The 20,376-nt window shown below is 41.3% G+C and overlaps 1 protein-coding gene across 3 annotated transcripts in view; it reads right to left on the bottom strand.

Moving 5' to 3' along the window:
* The window catches only part of adamts9 (ADAM metallopeptidase with thrombospondin type 1 motif, 9), a 254,369-nt gene that overhangs the window by 7,628 nt on the left and 226,365 nt on the right, over positions 1-20,376 (bottom strand). For all 3 annotated transcript variants that reach the window (XM_048547294.2, XM_059649931.1, XM_048547295.2), the window contains 2 exons: positions 11,885-11,989; positions 2,722-2,816 (listed from right to left, as the gene is read on the bottom strand). In XM_048547294.2, the coding sequence (XP_048403251.2) occupies positions 2,727-2,816; positions 11,885-11,989 (195 nt within the window). In that variant the 3' untranslated portion in view covers positions 2,722-2,726. The remainder of the gene's footprint in view (positions 1-2,721; positions 2,817-11,884; positions 11,990-20,376) is intronic.

Raw genomic sequence — 20,376 nt, 5'->3', positions numbered from 1 at the left:
AAATGCCCTAGGAGGTACTACAAAAAAAAACTGGCCCATATCCTCGGACTCAGAGGGGCAGGCATCTAGTGATTGTAATGAGATTAACCAGGTGGACCTCATTGCATATGAGTTCTCTGACTGGGACTGTTAACCTGCTCCAATCAGGGAGCTCTGGCTGACAAATCAGAACAGGAGGAATACCCTGACCATTCAGACAGCTGACTCAGAGAGATGGATCAGTGTCAAGGACCTTTTACTTGTAAATGGAAGGTGACTTGGTGACAGGATATCAGCCTCTGGAGTTAGTTCAATGTACTTTAAATTCACTAGATGAAAATCCTTGGGCGAGATATTTTGGCCAGGAGTAAACGCGTCAATTGCATTTCTTCGAATAAGTGCAGCAAATGTTGGTGAGGAAAGAGTGGGGCAATCTTCTTGAATTCTCCCATCAAATTTTCATGAAGTAATACATTGAAAATGAAACCCACTAAATTCAACACCAATTACGCCATCACTCAAACAACATGGATCCTTGTTCCTTAAAGGCTAAGACAGGATGTTGGCATAGTAGGCTCGGGAGATAGCATGCTTATTAAAATGTCTGAATCAGAATGAGCCCACCATCTCTGCCATGTTTCACTTCAGAAACATGCAGTCTGCAAGACATTTGGTGATCCCTTCGTTGTCCTGTAGCCAAGCATCCATGAAGAACAAAAGACAGATAACTTCCAATGGCACAAACCATGCAAGGTTCCAGAGTTTTTCCTGAAACAACATCCTTTCATCCACTCATTTACTCTTATTTTTCATTCTCCTTCCATTCATGATGACGACAAGGAAATACAACACTTTAATACAGTTTATAACAAAAACACAAAAGATCACAAATTGACATCACCAATATAGTGACATTCGCTCATGCCCACTCTTTCAAGTTGCTTCTCTTTTGGCTGCGGGTGAGTTGGAAGCAGCCTCCTTGCTAACGCCTACCTGAACCTGTTGACAGTTGGCCTCACTGAGAATGTTCCAGGAAGGATAGAGTTCCTCAAAGAATTTTGTACTAGTATCACATCAGGAGCAGTCTCTGTAACAGACTGTAAAGATACAGATAGTTCCTTTGCCAGAGGGACTATGGAAGTGGCTGATGATGATTTTGAAGCCTCATGAGGTTTGTCATCTTCATCACCATCTGCTTCATCCTCAATCCTTTCCTGGCATCCTTGATAACTGGAGGGAAACATCAACTGGAGAACAGCTGCCATTCATGCCATGCTTCTTTGTATAATTTGTGTCATTGATCTATCAATCCTATAATCTATAACATTCATTCTGTCTGCCCTTCCAACTTTAAATGATATGGATGTGGTATTCAATGAGATTAGTCACTCTCTCAATGAAGGAGCTGATGAGTTTTGAAATACAGTCAGTCATTGTGAAGTGTGCGGGTCTCATCCATTCTCATCCCATGATTCTGCAGTGTTTCAGCTAACTTCTGACATGTGACAAAAATATTCCATCTTGATTTTCATGACCCCAAATCTTTGCATCTTCTCCCGGCTGAGCAAGGCTCAAGTGAACCTCTTTCCTCTGAGGATGACTTACCACAGGCTAACCTTGCTGCCCTCCTACCATTCTGCTGTGATGTGAGGTGCACCCAACCTGTATCACTACCTCACAGGACCCACTGAGGTACAAATGTCTTCACTGGTGGAGGGTTCCCAACAAAGATGTAACAATCCAGACTTTAATGCGTCACCCTCCCTTGATTCCACAAGAATATGTAAGTAACTCCCCACCACCCCCACATAATATAATTGATCCTGTGAGAGACATTTGATTAGGTGGTGACTGTTTTCAACAGAACAGTTTTACTCCAGTTGAATATTATATTATACTTCAAATGATCTGGGACAAAATTGAGTGTGAGGCCTTTCAACCTTCAAGTCACATGCTATGATACATTAAGATGTCATGAGTGTGACTCTTAAAGGCATGCTGACATACTTACCTTGAGACTGAAATAACTCCAGAGGCTGGTACCTAATCATCAAATCACCCTTTATTTACACGTGGAGCGTGGAGAGTCCTTGACACTGACCTAGTTCCCTCTGAGCCAGCTCCTAAAGTCAGCAGGATGTCTGACACTCTTGTTCTTATCTGTCGGCCAGGGCTCCCTGATTGGGCCAGATTAACTGCTCCAGTAAGGGAACTCATATTCTATGAGGTCCACTTGGCTGACCACGTTAAAATCACCACACACATCTGCAAGAAGCAAGCATACCTGCTGCATAAATGGGATGAAAGAATCTTATCATTGTTTTAGGAGGCAATATGAATCATATGCATATTAACGGACTTTCCTGAGGAAAACACTTCAGGATAAATTATTAGATCTTTTTTACACTGATGGGATTTGGGATTCCTTGAATGTGGAGCTTGAACGAGTTATAAATGGTAGGCAGAACTCCTATGGTAACATCCCGGCTGCCATATTTTTCCTAGTACAGTGGAGCTCAAAGGATTTCTGTTTACCAGTGAAGGAAACTTTGACCAATATTTCCTTTTGTAAAGCTTATTCATTATTTTGTTATTGGTGCAACTTTCGGAAAAAGTAGCATTATGCAATATTGACATAATGCATTATGTTTTAGGCTGCAGTTGTATTGGATTTATTGATCTGGGGCTGGTTATTCCTGAATTTGAAGAAACTTTTGTGAAAGTACTTAAAACAATAAATACCTGAGCTAAAGCAACTGTACGTGTAATCCTGTTCCTGAATATGGGATACATTTGCCACAATAACCTCCACATTTCCCAGTCACTTTGGCGCCATTCTGTGGATAGAATAGGATTTACATCACTGTAGTCAATGAATGATAAGTCAATCCATTAATGCTTAAAGAAGTTAATAAAGCTGTTTAAAACACAAAATGAAAAAATTGTCAACTTTTTTCCCCCTCTTCTATATACACGCATGCAACATTTGTTTTAAAAATAACTTCATAAGTATTAGATCTAAGATAATAATACACAGCCAGTACATGATTGTTACAAATTATATACTATGGAACATAATCTTGTGCCATCCTCCAACCACTTATTAAACTAGTAGTATGTTGTGCACACTGACAACAATACGCAAAATCATCTAGAAATGTGAACAATGATAATAATGGTAAAACATATTTTTGAAAAATATGTATGATCTAACTGGGAGAACACAAGAATGTGCCATGAGTTATGGCTACTCAATCTTTGCTGTTTGACTTATTTATTTTTGCAACACTACCACATCAAACAATTATTCAATTTCTCAGAGAAGCAAGAATTCTTCTAATTCAATTTCAAATATTTCTGTTGAGTTATCTTCCTGTGCAGAAGTTGTTCATACAGTACTATTTTGGACAGGCTTTTGAAATCAGATTGAGTTTTCTATTACAGATTTTTCTCCATTGAAACTGATATACCAGAGCTTTTTCATCCACTTGGTTTATCAATTTCTCTTGCTCGTCTGATCCTCCCATCGATGCTGCTTGCAAAACTGCCAACTTTTTTATGCTGTACATTTGGATACATGGTTTCCAACCCCATTATTAAGTTATTAATGAATGCAGCGATGAGTTGGACCCACAAAACAGAACTTTGGAAGATTATAGTTTGATGTTTTCTTATCTACTTCTATTAAAACCCTGGATGGAAACAATTTAATCCTGCTAAATTGTTGCTGTTTACACCATTAATGATTCCATTATTGTTATCTCATTTATGTTCATTTTGCTGAATTTTTGGTCTGAATTTTCCTCTGCGTGTGAAGGCAAATTTGTTGAGTGGCAATATGATTTTCCTCCTCATTGCTAATGTTGTGTTTTTTTCATCTGGTTTTTTTGTGGTTTGAGGTTGCTTGATACGCAAAATGCACATACACCCACATTGAGATCAGGCTCCCCATTTTAAAGGGGGACCAAATTGGATTTCGCCCCACATGCCATTTCATCTGCTGGCCTGAACATTTGGATGTACATTAGTAATATACTTCATGTAAAAGTTTGTGGAGAAAATACAAAACTGACTGAGGAGTCTAGAATATTCTGTAAAGTGGCTGTAAAAGATTTTGGCACTTTACGATGTCTCTATTAGATGCTGTATTATAACGTAAATGATTCATTATACGGATCAGTTCTGTGAAGCTGACAGTTGCATTGATCAGCATTGGGTGATCGTTTAGCTGCAGTAGAGTACTTTCCCAATGGACAAACTATGATAATGTATTAAAATTGTAAAACGAAAAGCACCAAAAAAGAAAGGACAGTCTAAGCTGGCATTTGGTAGATAAGAGTCAAAATCTTTTCGTACTAATCTGACTTCTTTTTGTAGTCAGTGTTTAAGTTAGATTTCTGGGTTAAGTTGTAAAGTTGCCATACTTATGTAGGCTTTTAACAAGGTCTTCATTGGAACAGCAGCTGGGGACAGTTTATTAAGGAAACAGCCAAAAGGAATTTCTCTTTAACTGGCTAAACTAGGCCTTTGTTTTCGGAATACGTAAACCTAGCTAACATAGTACAACACAGCACTGGAGTGTGACTGACAATAGAGTGCTGGGAATTGATGAGTAAAGAGTTGCGGAGAAAGGATTTTTCTGCTTTTTTTTCCCTCTAACGTTTTCAAACACCAGGAACTGATTATTTATTTGCTACAGGAGAGGAAGCTAATTATTTGGCAAGAAAGTGACATCTGCTTATTCTGTTTCTAAGGTTCAAAATAATATAGCAACTGATGGTAAAGTTAATAAAATATGTATGTGATGTGTCACAACTGCACCATGTGGTAGCTCCTGACTGCATTGTTATCCAAGCTGAACATGTTGACACTGAGTGCTTAATCTTTGAACAGCTCCAGCTCAGAGTTTGCAAGCTGTAGAACTACGGGCACTGTGACATATCAAGGAATAAGAAAGTTTCTTGGTTTCTTTTTATGAGGAAACAGTCACAGTTCTTAGGATATGGCCTTTTAGTTTCAATGTTGAGGGGCAATAGAATGCAACTGCAAGTGAGACAGTTAAGAGGACACTGAGGGCAAGAGCACAAGGAGCACTCTTTATGACAGTTCAATAGGTTTTGAGGTCCTCTCAGTTTGTTTGAATGGAAATGGATGTTGTGGGGTTGTTGATCCAACTGGCCAGAGCACTGTGGTATAGGAAGCCATTCAAGTAGGGTGGAGCAAAAAGGAATATAGTGGTATTGTGGATGGGTTTAATTTGGGGGATTGACATTGCTCTTTAGCAGCTAAGAGTGTTGATCCAGAAAGCTGCCTGCCTGGTGCCAGGATTTGGGACATCTGGGCAGGGTTAGAGAGGAACTTGCAGTGGGAGGGCAAGTGTCATGTTTCATGGTCCATGTAGATATCAACTACATACTCAGGACAAAGGATGTTCTGCTGTGTCAATTCAAATAGCAAGGCACCCCTAAAATAAGCAGCAGAACCTCTGGATTATTACCTGGGCCACATGCAAATTGGAATAGAGTAAATCAGATTAGAGAGATGAACAAGTAGATCAAATACTGGTGTGAGAGAAGTGCATTCTGGTTTGTGGGGCACTAGCACTAATAATGGGGAAACTGGAATCTATCTTGTTCAGATATTATGCAGATGAACTGTTCTGGGGTCAGTGTCTTTGCAAGACAAAAATAAAGAAATGGAGAGGATTTGAAGCTAAGTCATGCAGGTAAGGAATAAAATTTGGAATAATGTAGTAAATCAAAGAGTAAAGATAAAACAAAAGAGAAAGGTAGTACAACAACAAACAGACTGTCACAGGAAAGGATAGAGCTATGAACCTAAGAGTAATTCAACAGATATTGCTACAGGATAAAAAAAGAAAAATGTTTAGAACTAAAAACTGCATATCTGAATACACGTAATATTTAAAACAAATTGGATGACCTGAGAGAGTAAATAGAAATATGTCCATCCTGTTAGCAATTACAGAGAAATGTTGCAGAGTGAGATGGATTGCTACCTATATACTGAAGGAAAAGAAGATACTGAGGATGATTACTCTAGGTCAAATCAACACAAAGGTGGGGGGGGGGGGAGTGTTGGGTATTCTAAAAGGCATTGGGTGGACGAGTCCCCAGGTCCGGATGGGATCTATCCAAGGTTCTGAGTGAGAAGGGTTCTGAGGGAGGGTCACCAGATCTGAAACAATAACTCTCTGTTTTCTCCTCTTCAGATGCTGCCAGACGTGCTGAGCTTTTCCAGCAACTTTGTTTTTGTTCCCAATAGAGTGAGATGTCCAAAGTTCAGGAAACCAGGATGTAATAATGGTTTGGGTAGAGCCAGAAATAATATAGGCAAGAAACACTTGTGGAAGTGATCCACAGGCTCTCTGACAGGAACTGCAAACTAGGGTGGAGGATAAAGAAAGAAATAATGGGAGTTTGTCAGAAAGGCATGGCGTTGGTCATGTTAGATGTCAATCTACATATGGAATAGTTTGGTCAAATAGGCAAAGGTAGCCTAGATGAAGAGTTCATAGAATGTTTTCGGGATAGTTTCTTACAGCAACCTGCTCTGGAGCCAACTAGACAATAGACCATACTAGACATGGTATCATGCAGCCTGCTAGGATTAATTAATGAATTCATAGAGAAAGTGCCCCTAGGTAGCAGTGAGGGAGATAGGACTGGCAGTGAGATTAATTTTATTTCAAAAACTTTTAAAAAGAGGAATTATGAGTACATGAAAACAGAGCTGATTGAGGCAAATTGCCAAACAAGATTAAATAATAGGTCAATGCAGATGCAGTTGAATACATTTTTAAGGAGTTATTTTCCAAACAGGCAGAACAGATTAATTCCAGTGATTTAAGAACAGTTCAGTGGGTGGACCCACTATCTGTGGTTTACTATCAACGTTAAAGATCGTAACAAACCAAAGAAAGCTTTTATTGGTGCAAAGACAACATTAGACATAAAATTTTTAAAAAAGCAGAAAATTACTAAAACATTTTGAAGGAAAGAAACATTTGAAAGAAAGCTGGACAGAAAAATAAAAACAGATAGTAAAGTTCCTATAAATATTCAAAAAATAGTTATCAAAATTAATGTTGGTTCAATGGAAAGCGGATCTGAAAAATTGATAATGAAAAATAAGCAGAGGCAGATATATGGAGCAGGTATTTTTTAAAGGTCTTCATGCATGAGTATAAAAATAATATCCCAGAAGCAGCTATTAATCAGGGAATTGAAGTTAGAACTCAGGAAACCTACATTCATTAGAAAAGTGGTATTAAATAAACTAATGGAGGTGTGGGTTGACAGGTCCTGATGGTTTGTTTTCGAGGGTGATTAAAGAAGTGACAAGTGAGAAAGTTGATGCACTGGTTTTTAATTTCACAAAACTTCTTAAATTTAGGCAAAGTTCCATTAGTTTGGAAAATAGCAAATGTAACTCCTTTTTCCAAGAATGGAAGGTAGGCAGGTAGAAAACTGGAAACTACAGACTAGTTAGCTAAACATTTCTTGATAGGGAAAGATTAGATGGCATTATGAAAGATGTTATAGCAATGGACTTGGATACATCCGAGCTAATCTGGCTTGTGTCAGAGGCTAGGCTGGTATCTGCTAGATTTAGAAGAATAAGTTGTCTTGATTATGAAGTATGAGATCCTGAGGGGTAATAGGCAGTTAGGTGTAGAGCGGCTACTCCCTCTTATGGGAAAATCTTGAACTAGGGGGCCATTGTTCAAAAGTAAAGGGTTGCCCATGTAAAACAGATGTGAGATTAAAATTATCATGCAAATGTGGAACTTTATTCCTAAAAAGGTGGTGTAAATAAAATCTTTTAATATTTTTAAAACAGATATTTATTTTTGATAAGCAAGGGCATGGGTGGGAATGTGGGTTGCAGTTGTAATCAGATCAGCCATGACCTTATTAAAAAGTGGGACAGGCTCAAGAGGCCAGATTTCTACTCCTGCTCTTTGTTCATGTATAAAAATGAAAACAGAAGATTTCTTTGTGCTGTGATTTAATTGGATGAACAGATCTGGCGGTATTGAATAAAAAAATGCATGAAGTTACAAAAATTGGTTTACACCTGCAACCCACGACTGATTGATAGGCGCACTACGTTGAAATGAAAATGGATATCAATTCTGTCAATGGAGCTGGAAGCTTTTGCAATGACAGGAACCCATTAATCAGTTAGGTTTCAAAAGCTTCATCTACGTTTATGGTCTTGCTGAAAAGAAGAACTATTGCAGCCTTTATGAGCCTCGATTTAAGTCTTTGATCTGACTTCCTCTTTGTTTGCAAACCTATTTGGCAATAAAAGGTTACAATTTTCTTTCCTTGTGTTTCCTGGTCCAGGATCAATGACAATGAGTTTGAATTCAGGGTTTTCTAAGAATATTGAAGGTTTACAGGCTTTAAAATAATCACCAGTGATATTGTTTGGTTCCTGAGAAGACAGGTGAGTGCTTGATGAATAGCTGTGGTGGACACAAGTCGGGACATAGAGGTGGCGTGGGAAATCAGAGGTAGAAATTAGATTGCATTGGGGTATGAAGGAATGATGTTCAGAGAGCCTTGAAATGATGCTGGTTGTTGGACTGCTGTGTTGGAGAATTGACTGAGTCTGCTCCACACTCTAAAGCATTCTACTAAGGCTCACAGAATGACCTGCAAAGCTGAACTTTGTGCCAAAAGTCAAGAATACCCCACAAAGTCATGTGGATCAGGTGTGCATTTTGAAAGTCCAAAGATGTGCAGGCTAGGTGGGTCGGCCATGCTAAATTGCCTGTAGTGTTCAGGGTGTGTGGGTTATAGGGGTACGGGTCTGTGCGGGATGCTTCAAGGGGTGGTGAGGACTTGATGGGCCGAAGGGCCTGTTTCCACACTGTACTGAATCAAAAAGTTGCACAAGTACACCTTTTCTGATGAAGGGTCCAGGCCCGAAACGTCAGTTTTTGTGCTCTTAAGATGCTTCTTGGCCTGCTGTGTTCATCCAGCCCCACACTTTGTTATCTCGGATTCTCCAACAGCTGCAGTCCCCATTATCTCTGATCACAAGTACACAGGTCGGGTTCTCCCAGCCCAGACAAAAATTCAATACGCCCAGTCTCTGATTCAATACCAGTTTCCTTGGGAGGATGGGCATGCTGACCTCTTTCTCTATTGTATTGATACCAAGTTGTTATTTAACATATTGAAGTTTTTAATAACACTGTTATTTAATGTCATCTGACCCATTTTTTTTTGATCACCCCCTTTCCCAAACCTACTTGCAAAAAACCTGTTGATTTTTATATTCCTTACAAATTTCTTTTCATATTCCTTTTTTGAAACTTTTACTAATGATTTCTAGAAGAAACATTGATGATAGGAGCAGAAGGAGACCATCTGATCCTTCCAGCCTTCTGTATCCTTTACTGCTGTGTGAATCTTTCCCATGTCTGAGAATCTGTGCTTTTTCTTACTGTTTTATGCCTCGACATCCTCTATGCTCCCTCGGCCATTGTCCCTCACAAATATGCACCTGTTCAGTTCACAAGAACTAAGCAACAGCAATAGGGATTACTTTAAAATATTAGAAAACCAGCAAACCTCTAATAATACAAGATAACAAAGCGTGGAGCTGGGTGAACACAGCAGGCCAAGCAGCATCTCAGGAGCACAAAAGCTGATGTTTCGGGCCTAGACCCTTCATCAGAGAGGGGGCTGGGGAGAGGGTTCTGGAATAAATAGGGAGAGAGGGGGAGGCGGACCGAAGATGGGTGGAGGAGAGCATAGGTGGGGAGGTAGGGAGGGGATAGGTCAGTCCAGGAAAGACGGACAGGTCAAGGAGGTGGGATGAGATTAGTAGGTAGGAAATGGAGGTGCGGCTTGAGATGGGAGGAAGGGATGGGTGAGAGGAAGAACAGGTTAGGGAGGCAGAGACAGGCTGGGCTGGTTTTGGGATGCACTGGGGGAAGGGGATGAGCTGGGCTGGTTGTGTGATGCCATGGGGGGAGGGGACAAACTGGGCTGGTTGTGGAATGTGGTGGAGGAAGGGGAGATTTTGAAGCTGGTGAAGTCCACATTGATCCCATTGGGCTGCAGGGTTCCCAAGCGGAATATGAGTTGCTGTTCCTGCAACCTTCGGGTGGCATCATTGTGGCACTGCAGGAGGCCCATGATGGACATGTCATCTGAAGAATGGGAGGGGGAGTTAAAATGGTTCGTGACTGGGAGGTGCAATTGTTTATTGCGAATCGAGCAGAGGTGTTCTGCAAAGCGGTCCCCAAGCCTCCGCTTGGTTTCCCCAATGTAGCGGAAGCCACACCGGGTACAATGGATACAGTATACCACATTGGCAGATGTGCAGGTGAACCTCTGCTTAATGTGGAATGTCATCTTGGGGCCTGGGATGGGGGTGAGGGAGGAGGTGTGGGGGCAAGTGTAGCATTTCCTGCGGTTGCAGGGGAAGGTGCCGGGTGTGGTGGGGTTGGAGGGCAGTGTGGAGCAAACAAGGGAGTCACAGAGAGAGTGGTCCCTCCGGAAAGCAGACAAGGGTGGGGATGGAAAAATGTCTTGGGTGGTGGGGTCGGATTGTAGATGGCGGAAGTGTCAGAGGATGATGCGTTTTATCCGGAGTTTGGTGGGGTGGTGTGTGAGAACAAGGGGGATCCTCTTTGGGCGGTTGTGGCAGGGGCGGGGTGTGAGGGATGTGTGGCGGGAAATGCGGGCGATGCGGTCAAGGGCATTCTCGACCACTGTGGGGGGAAAGTTCCCATTATCTCTGATACAATTTCAACCTCTAATAATACATTGTGTACTTCTTATTTCTCATTTGTTTTTAAATTAGCCCATATGAAATCAAAGTCAAGTCAGCACAATTAGTTTTTTAAAAATTCTACATCAGTATTTTACTCTAGTCTTTTGTTTTGTTCCATATAGTCCAATTCCAGTTTATATGCCAGATTTTTAGTACATCAGTCCAAAACTAATCCCATTGTTGTATGTTTCCTTCATAGCCCTTTGTAAATGTTTCTTTACATTTCCCTCAATATTAGCTGGTTCAATTGCTTCTTCGGACAAAGTCTCTGAAACTTTCTCGTTAGTTAGCTGTTGATAATTTTAAACTGATGATTGCACTTCAACTTGCTACCAAGAGAAAACAATATTTATTTCATTACCATTAAACTTTAAAAATGTCTTCTTAGCTTTCCATTCTCCAGCAATTGAGCCAGTTTCTCAGGTCACTGCTTATAATTATAGACTACATCTCTCGTGCCATCTAGTGAATCTACATTGTGATCTTGAAGGATTTATAATGCTTTTGGTATTAGAGCATCAAAAACTTCATGTTGTACTCATAAGTTAAGGCCCAATGATTGTCCATTTGTATTTGTATTTTCATTGTGCATCTGAACTTCCAGATGTGCTCTTTTATGTACATCCTTCAGCCTAATTCTTTTTAATGTGTCTGCTCATTCAACAAGGCCACTAATCTTTGGGTAGGTGATTTAAGTACCTGGTCCTTTTTCAATTTTTGAGTTTCTGAGCTTGTTTCCTGCCAATTAGCATTTAAATATAGCAAGCTCAAAAGAGGCTAGGAACTAGAATTCAGCCAGATTTCAGGTTCTGGACCTGCTTTGGAAAACAGAATGACAATCTCTTTAGATAAAGTTGTACTGCATTATTACTAACATTAGTAATAGAAGCATTACTAGAATAATACTAAGAATAGCTCAAAAAAGCCTTATATATCATAAATGCCATTTGGTATAAAGAAAGGACATGCAAAATATCAGCTAATGAATCATTTAAATGCAACTACTTTTTCACCAAACAATGCTGAACACAAAAAAAACTACTTTTCTCCAAATAATATTGAACCATACTTTCCATTAGGTTCTCACCAGCAATCGTTGAATTTCTATGACAGCATAATTTCCCTGTGAAATCCACCTTGTTGATTCTGACACTCTGAGTCCTGTCCCAGCGAGATTGATACTAAATTGACCCTGAAAAATAATACCTTTCAGTTATTATAAACTGCCCACATTTATAAGAATCTGAAAAATTCATGTTAGACCATTAGGTTTTGAATTGGTATAACATAAAGCTTTCCAAAGTTAGATCTAAGCCAATGAAAAATTGATCTCAACACAAATGGAAGTGAATAAAAATGGGGAAAAACCTTGCTGATTATTATTAAGTATAAGTAATATTATTAAGTATAAGCATTAAGTAACAAACTTATCAAATTACACATCCTTGTTAAATTACTTGTGAATAATGGTTTAAATTGTAATGCATTTATTAGTGAAAAAAATTCTGTGAATAAACAAAGAATTCTGGATGCTGGAAATCTGAAAAACAGAAGAAATTGCTGGAGAAACTCAGCAAGTATGGCAACATACTTGGAAAAAGCAGTGTTAGTGTCTTGAGTCCAGTGACCTTTCTCCAGAGCTTCTGAAAGTATAGAGTTTCTATGCCAAGCTATTGTATCTAGACCCATAAAAAAGTGAACATAATTTCACATTCAAATTAGTACTTATTCAAATACTGTAGAAATTTAGGCTGTGTAGAACTATTATACTTAATGAAGGAATTCACATTAAGATATGTGATACAGATATTGTATTATTTATATTTATAAATTGGAAACGAGTAGATAGCATTTTATTGCATTATTTCAGAACTTTCTGCAGAGGGCACTGCTGTTGCGCTTACAAATAGAAAATTTGGTGCAGATAAATTTTATCTCATAGCTGCACGTTAAGACTTATGTGCATTACTGTACGAGGTTTCCTTTTGAAGTAATATAAAAATGGTCACTCTTTCATGGAACAAATAAATAACAATTATATCCTGAGATAATCATCATGGAAAATGTGTAAGGCCTTATGACAATGCCTGGTCATTTTAACAGTGTAGGTTATTTTAATTTAACTTTGCCTGTTGCAATTAGAAAAAAAACAAATCATGAACTACATTCTGATTATGTTAAAAGTATAACTCAATGTAAACTCCAGTCCATATCATGCGGTGTATGAAACTACTAGAAGAAGTTGTGGGGTGCCCACTATCACCTTTACAAGGCTACAATGTACAATAAATGCTGGGTCTGGACTTGATGCTTATGGGCAGTATATTCTCATTTGTAGTTGAAACATTTTGTCGGGTGAGATTCAGAATGCCTGGTCCACCATAGCTTAGTGACTTTTCTCATGAAATCTTCTGCTTACCCCATTCATATGTAACTGGATTCTAAAGTGCCTTTCTTAGGGAATTGTATTGCTGGAGTTGTGGAAACTGTAGGCACTGTTGGGACCTTTTGGTTTTCAATCCACTAGCACCATATTTAAAGCCCAGCTGCATGGCACTTAAGATGCTGCAAGCCTGAAACAGGTCTCCACCTATCTTCTTTTCTCTCCATCTTCGGTCTGCCTCCCCCTCTCTCCCTATTTATTTCAGAACCCTCTCCCCATCCCCCTTTTCCAATGAAGGGTCTAGGCCCGAAACGTCAGCTTTTGTGCTCCTGAGATGCTGTTTGGCCTGCTGTGTTCATCCAGCTCCACACTTTGTTATCACAGGCCCTCTAACTGTTGTGCTCAACTGTTTTTTTAACAAATACATAGCCCAGAGGGAAGGAAAACTTGCTCCCTGGAGGTTTTGCTGGACAGGGCAGGAGAGAGAATGGGTTTCTTTATCCATAACAGGAGGCCATACCATCAGACCCAGCCAGGCTAAACACAGGCTGCAACCCAGATCAGTGCTGTATCCTGGCTGAAAAGAAATACTCAGTAGAAAGAAGGTTCAAGATTATCTGTACTCTACAAGGATAAGTTCCACCATTTTTCCTCTGCTACCTTGCGCTCACCCTAACTCTAACATCACACTAATATCACTGAGGCTCCTGGACATGGGGAGATTGGTGGATAACTGACACCTCACTCCAAAAAGGAAAAATTTTCCATATTGATGGAGAATAGCATGGCTATTCACATACGGATGGAGGGGCCTCAATGGGTAACCATCCGAATAAGTTTCATTGTGCTGTATTTCTCTCCCTTTACTACTACAAACTCTTTCTTAATTTACACAAGCTTTCAGGCATCTGTGACAACTAATTCCCTATTCTTTGTTGCAGGCGCTAACAAACCTCCATAACATCGTGATCAGACCATCAGCTTCACCTCCATCTTGAGGAGGAAGCCAATGGTAAGGCTTTCACCTACAACCTTCTGCAGCTCAGATTTCCACCTCAGTAGGTTTTACTTTCAGGAGCATAATCTGGTCGGAACTTCACTAAAACGTCTCTACAGCTGGCCAGTGAGAAAATCTCTAGGTTTCTGACACTCAGACGACTGCCAGAAAGTAAGCAGCTGCTCAGCCCCAGGCAGAAGGCAATTTCATGGCCTCTGCCATTAATGACTTGTCAGATTGCACAGGGATAGCAGGCAGGTTTGTCAGAGGCACTGGCTAAGCTAAATGAACAATGGAGGAGTCCACCAACATCATCAGTAGTGTGCTGGTTCTGCCATGTGTGTCTGGCTGAACAATTTGGAGTTTGAGGGGAATTTGAGGGGCAGATGGAGCAGACTCAGTGTCTACCAGATTTATGCATGGCCTTGTACTTCATCAATGCATCTATACATAACATCAATGGCTAAGGAAGAGTGGGAAAAGGGACCTGAACTGTACTCCAGATGCCTCTTCATCTCAGAGGGGGAGGGTGATACCAGCAGGTTCATCTAGGGAGTCAAAGGCCTTCCTCAAAGCTACTTGTCAGGACACTCCAAAGAGTGTCTGCTCAAAAGACACCAGGCCCCTCCACTGTGATGTGATGCCAAACCTGCAGAAGTTCTAACCAAATAGGCAAAGCCTGCTTCTGAGCGGGAGGCCTTCAGCAGGCATGGGCCCTCAAGATCCAAAGACATCTGGGATGACTGCTTAGGACTGACAAACTCACAGGGCCAACCACAGAGCAGGCTCTGTCCATCTCAGCTCTGGACACTGGGTCTGCACTTAGTCATAGTGAAAGAGAGAGAGAAAGAAGAAAATAGTGAAGGAACACTGGTGGCTCAGGTGACACTGCTGCAGACATCATTTGATGTATGTAAATTTATCTTCACTTGCATAGTCAAAACATCTGCTCTAGGATCAATTTCACAGTTGGACCTTTTTAAGTCACACCCTGTGAGAGATGATCAGCCTCTTCAGACTTCCCAAGGATGAACAAAATGACCAAACATTCTTCATGTCTCACAAGCAACTAACTTTATCTGCAAGTAGCTTTAGATATCAGGGATCCTTGAACTGTGATGTTGATGCCTGCAGCGTAATGTGGACAAAACAGAAGCTACGCAGATTGTGCAGGGAAGTTGCTAGTGTCAGATCTGTACACATGCGCACATCGACCCAAACTGTTGGTGAGAGTACAAAATCAGTGATCCCATGCATCTCTGCAGAGAAAAGATCATTCTATCAATCTGCTTTTCAACAGGCATCTTGCATGTCTAGTCCTCCTCATAATCATAGTTCGGTCCAATGAGAGTAGCTGCATGCTTCTTGCATTTCAGGACAACTCAGCAGTGTATGCACTCACTGAGACATTGAAGGGTAATGCATCACGAAAGGATCAAAAAGAAATTCCTCTCAATATCCTGGGTATTACGAGAGACCCCACTGAACAAGACTCAAGTAGCATCCTTGCCAATGTCTTAAGAGTTCCCTAAACTTTGTGCCCCATCTCCTCTGACTGTTGCTTTTCCCATAACAGCCATTACATGTCCTAATGTGCAGATACTTTAAAGTAGAATTGCCCAAAGATATCAAGTGTGTAATCTCAAGGTTAACAAGACACTTAATCAGCAACACAAGGTCAAGAACTGTCAAAATAACAAGGTCTACATTGCTTTTGCATGAAGGAGCAGCTGCTTGCCATATTACCAATAGAATCTTAAACAATTAAAAAGGAAATCAAATGCATTTCATTCATCCTGGGGGCAGGTTTCAGTGATGTTATTTCTGGCCTCTTAGGCTCTGTGATACATTACTCCGTTATGCTCTCCTGGAAGGCCTTCCTGGTCAGTCCTCAGTCTCATCTTCATCCTCTGTAAGTTGCCATCATTCCTTCAATTGGTTGTAGCCAGTACATGCTTTTTTTTGGCTCCAGCTGTGAAGGATGCAACATATAACAATGATGTAGCACTCCCTTTTGGGGCTATATTGCAAGGCCCCACTGGAATAATCCAGACATTGAATCTTCATTTTAAGAAGAATGTTTCCTTATGACTCTAGTGGAAACATGAGCAGCACTGTATCTTCCTTCTGTGCCAGTCAGAGGGTTTTGAGAAGTTGACATGAGCTATGTTTTTTGGTGGTCTCTTGTACAACCCAAGGACCTAGGAGAGAAGCATGGACCTAACCTGTGAGGTTTCTAGTATCCAGACATCATGGCAATTCCCAGGATCTGTGCAGACCTCCAGAATTAAGCACTGATGATCACAAACAATTTGTGTATCGATGGAGAGGAAGCCTTTTCTTTAGATGAATTTTGCAAGTTGGTGTGCATGCAGTCTTAAAGCAATATGGATCCATTTGATAGCATTCGGCAACTGGGGAAGCCAGTGATGGTGGAGAATTTCACAGGCTGGACTGTTTGACTCCCTTTGTTGAGGGGACAGGATATGAACAATGATGATCTGGAGAAAATTTCATTAGTTACAGCCCAAATGCAATTATGGGTCAAGGATTAGGAGATGCTATAGGTCTCCAGTTAATCCCTGAATGGACCACAGGCATAAAAGTGCAGGGCAGCTGTTATCTTGACAACTATTATGTTGGGAATGCCACCCGTTCCTTCTGAGCAGAAATCCTCCTCCAGCAGAAATGGGTGGTAACATCCTTAATTGGTGCCTGCACTGTCTTTTAGACAGTTGGAGGAAACAACATGGAGACCTGTAAATCCAAGATCTCATCACTCACCTAAGCTTCCTTGGGTAGTCTTCGCTTGCTGTTTCTCCCTCAGGAAGCTGTGCAGCAGCCGCTGTAGGTTGCGGTTCTTGCTATCAAAGCTACAATTATCATCTCCTTCCATGTTTCATTTAATGTAGCACTAATAAGGCTACAATTAAACCATCAATGATATACTCCATGACAAGTCCATGAGCAGGTAATCTGTGGGGAACATCACAAAGATAATGGCCTCGCAACTATAAAAGTGAAGCCTCCTGTTAAGACTTCACAAAGTGTAGCCTGGAGACTTTCCGAAGAAGTCACTACCAAACCTTCCTATGGAGCTCTGAGGTATGTGACCATATCCAGATCTTTGAGGCTTAAGAAAAATGTCCATTCTACATTGGGAGTAGAATTCTGTTAGTAAGCCACCATGAATGAAGTCCCACCCTATGCTCTCCACTGGCTCTCTATCACTGGCATCGATCCCTCAGTAACAGTGTACAATGAAGTCAATCCCTGACCTGATTTAGCAGGGATGACTGTCGCCCATAAACCTCCCTTCCCACAGACTGACATGGTAGAACTGCCACAACTGACCACAGCCCATTCCCAAACTGATTTATCAATAGCACCTTGACTGACTGGACCATAAGCTTGCACTTGACCTGCAGGGCTGACCATGATCGAACCTGCAAGGACATAGATTCCTGGACTGTGGCAGGCCGAAGTTCCTAACTGAATGCGGTCAAACCCCTTGACAAAAATTGGACCAGCCCCTAACTGACTATGGTGGTACTCACTGATTGAACAAAGAAAGAACGAAGAAAATTACAGCACAGGAACAGGCCTTTCGGCCCTCCAAGACTGCGCCGATCGAGATCCTCTGTCTAAACCTGTTACCTATTTTCTAAGGGTCTGTATCCTTTTGCTCCTTGCCCATCCACGTACATGTCCAGATACATCTTAAAAGACACTATCCTGTCTGCGTCTACCACCTCCACTGGCAACGCGTTCCAGGCACTCACCACCCTCTGCATAAAGAACTTTCCACGCAGAAATTGATTGACTGAAGTCACCCTTCTCCCTATTAAGACTTTCTCCTCTTTCTCTTTCACATATAGCAATTTTCTTGAAGCACATGTAGTTGTTTGCCATGTTTTCTGCTGGCAAATGCTACAACCCTGACATGAAAGTATCATGGTAATGCACAGTGACAGATTGACTTCCTACCTGACTGCCAGCTTAAATGTTCCGTGTTTCCAACTGTCACAAGCTGCTTGCCTCTCACTATGCACCAAAAAAACAACGGGAGCCAGGGGTTCTAGCAACCTGTAACTCTGTACTAAATATACTGTCTACTTAGAAAGCAATGCCCCTGAGAGGGTGGCAGCCTGTAATTTGGGGTTGAGGTCAGCCAGAATGCACTTAGAAAACAAGTAGGCATAGGCTGTCTGTCTCCACGTAGGTGGTATAATCTGCAAGCTCTAAGCAAGTAAGCAAAAAGATATAAGCTTGTTGTGTCCATCTGAGCATTACAGTATCCTGTGTAGACGCATGAAATACATCTGGCAACAGCATCCAAGCTGCTCTCTGATGAAGGGTCCAGGCCCGAAACGTCAGCTTTTGTGCTCCTGAGATGCTGCTTGGCCTGCTGTGTTCATCCAGCCTCACATTTTATTATCTTGGAATCTCCAGCATCTGCAGTTCCCATTATCTCTCAGCATCCAAGACATTCATGTTCCTGAGCTTTAAAGTAAAGTCTTGAAGAACTGAAGTTATGTCTGAGCTGGTTTAAGAGCAGGCATGATGTGGTGAGGCTGCTGAATTGCAGATGTTAACTTATGCGGACGAAGGTTCAAGGATGACGGCAGACGTGGAGCATGCAGTGAAGCAGTATTTGTATAAAATTTGGGAGAAAAACATTTTAATGAGATTTTAATGAAATTCAAATACATGGAATTAAAGGTAGTCACTGCTCAACAGTGAGATCCTAAAGCCACCATCTAAGGTTTGGGAGAAAAATCAGAAGGGTTTACCTTGTGTTGATAATCAGATTCTTAATTCTCACCTCCTCTTTCCCTCCTTTCTCACTATTTCTCATGCCATTTCAAGGAGAGGAATATTCTGTCCAATGTTCCAAAAATGAATGAAAAATGGTGAGTTCTTTTTCCACATTTACAGGAATATCGTGTTTTTGTCTTCAGTCTATTTTGTGTATTACTGAATTTCTTCTTGTCCTTTAGTTTCCCAGAATAATCTTTTTATACCTGCATCCCTCTAAACTTCCAGGTAATGTAGTTTAATTTAAGATACACAAAAATGTGTATCTATAAGGAACCAAGGTTATAGATTTGCATTATCCAACCAAATCATATGGTAAGGGGCAAATTTAACATTTTCTCCCGTTCAGAAGGCCATTGATTAAATGACATAATAGGAAGCAGAATATTTTAAAAATCTGAAGCAAAAACTGAATGAAATTTTAAGTGACTAATTAATAAAAATGACTCATGTGTGACACAGAGTCTTGACTTCCCACAACCCACTTCTAGCAGTTGAAGCTTCCTCCCCTATCCACTTGCTGACTTGGAGCTGCTTCTCATCACGCACTCAGCAGGCATCTGTCCCTTGCAGTTTCCCTCTTCACCATCCCCTCCAGCAGACTTGCTGCCACTTTCGTTGTCCAGACCCTATGTGAAATGAAGTTAGGTTCATTCAGACAGATCATTGCTCCTTCAATTAGAGGCTGTTTGTATGCTGCTATTAGGCTGTGGTGAGCCTATGAGTAGCAATCTTGGGAGAGAAAGGACCACTGACTGGAAACAGTGATAATGGGAATTGCAGATGCTGGAGAATCGAAGATAATAAAATGTGAAGCTGGATGAACACAGCAGGCCAAGCAGCATCTCAGGAGCACAAAAGCTGACGTTTCAGGCCTAGACCCTTCATCAGAGAGGGGGATGGGGTGAGGGTTCTGGAATAAATAGGGAGAGAGGGGGAGGCGGACCGAAGATGGAGAGAAAAGAAGTTAGGTGGAGAGGAGAGTATAGGTGGGGAGGTAGGGAGGGGATAGGTCAGTCCAGGGAAGACGGACAGGTCAAGGAGGTGGGATGAGGTTAGTAGGTAGGAGATGGAGGTGCGGCTTGGGGTGGGAGGAAGGGATGGGTGAGAGGAAGAACAGGTTAGGGAGGCAGAGACAGGTTGGACTGGTTTTGGGATGCAGTGGGTGGAGGGCAAGAGCTGGGCTGGTTGTGTGGTGCAGTGGGGGGAGGGGATGAGCTGGGCTGGTTTTGGGATGCGGTGGGGGAAGGGGAGATTTTGAAGCTGGTGAAGTCCACATTGATACCATTGGGCTGCAGGGTTCCCAAGCGGAATATGAGTTGCTGTTCCTGCAACCTTCGGGTGGCCTCAGTGTGGCACTGCAGGAGGCCCATGATGGACA

This window comes from Stegostoma tigrinum, chromosome 11, assembly GCF_030684315.1.
Source record: "Stegostoma tigrinum isolate sSteTig4 chromosome 11, sSteTig4.hap1, whole genome shotgun sequence".
Lineage (NCBI taxonomy): Eukaryota > Metazoa > Chordata > Chondrichthyes > Orectolobiformes > Stegostomatidae > Stegostoma > Stegostoma tigrinum.
The sequence above is the reverse complement of the archived record's forward strand: the minus strand, read 5'-3'. Positions and strand labels throughout refer to the sequence as shown.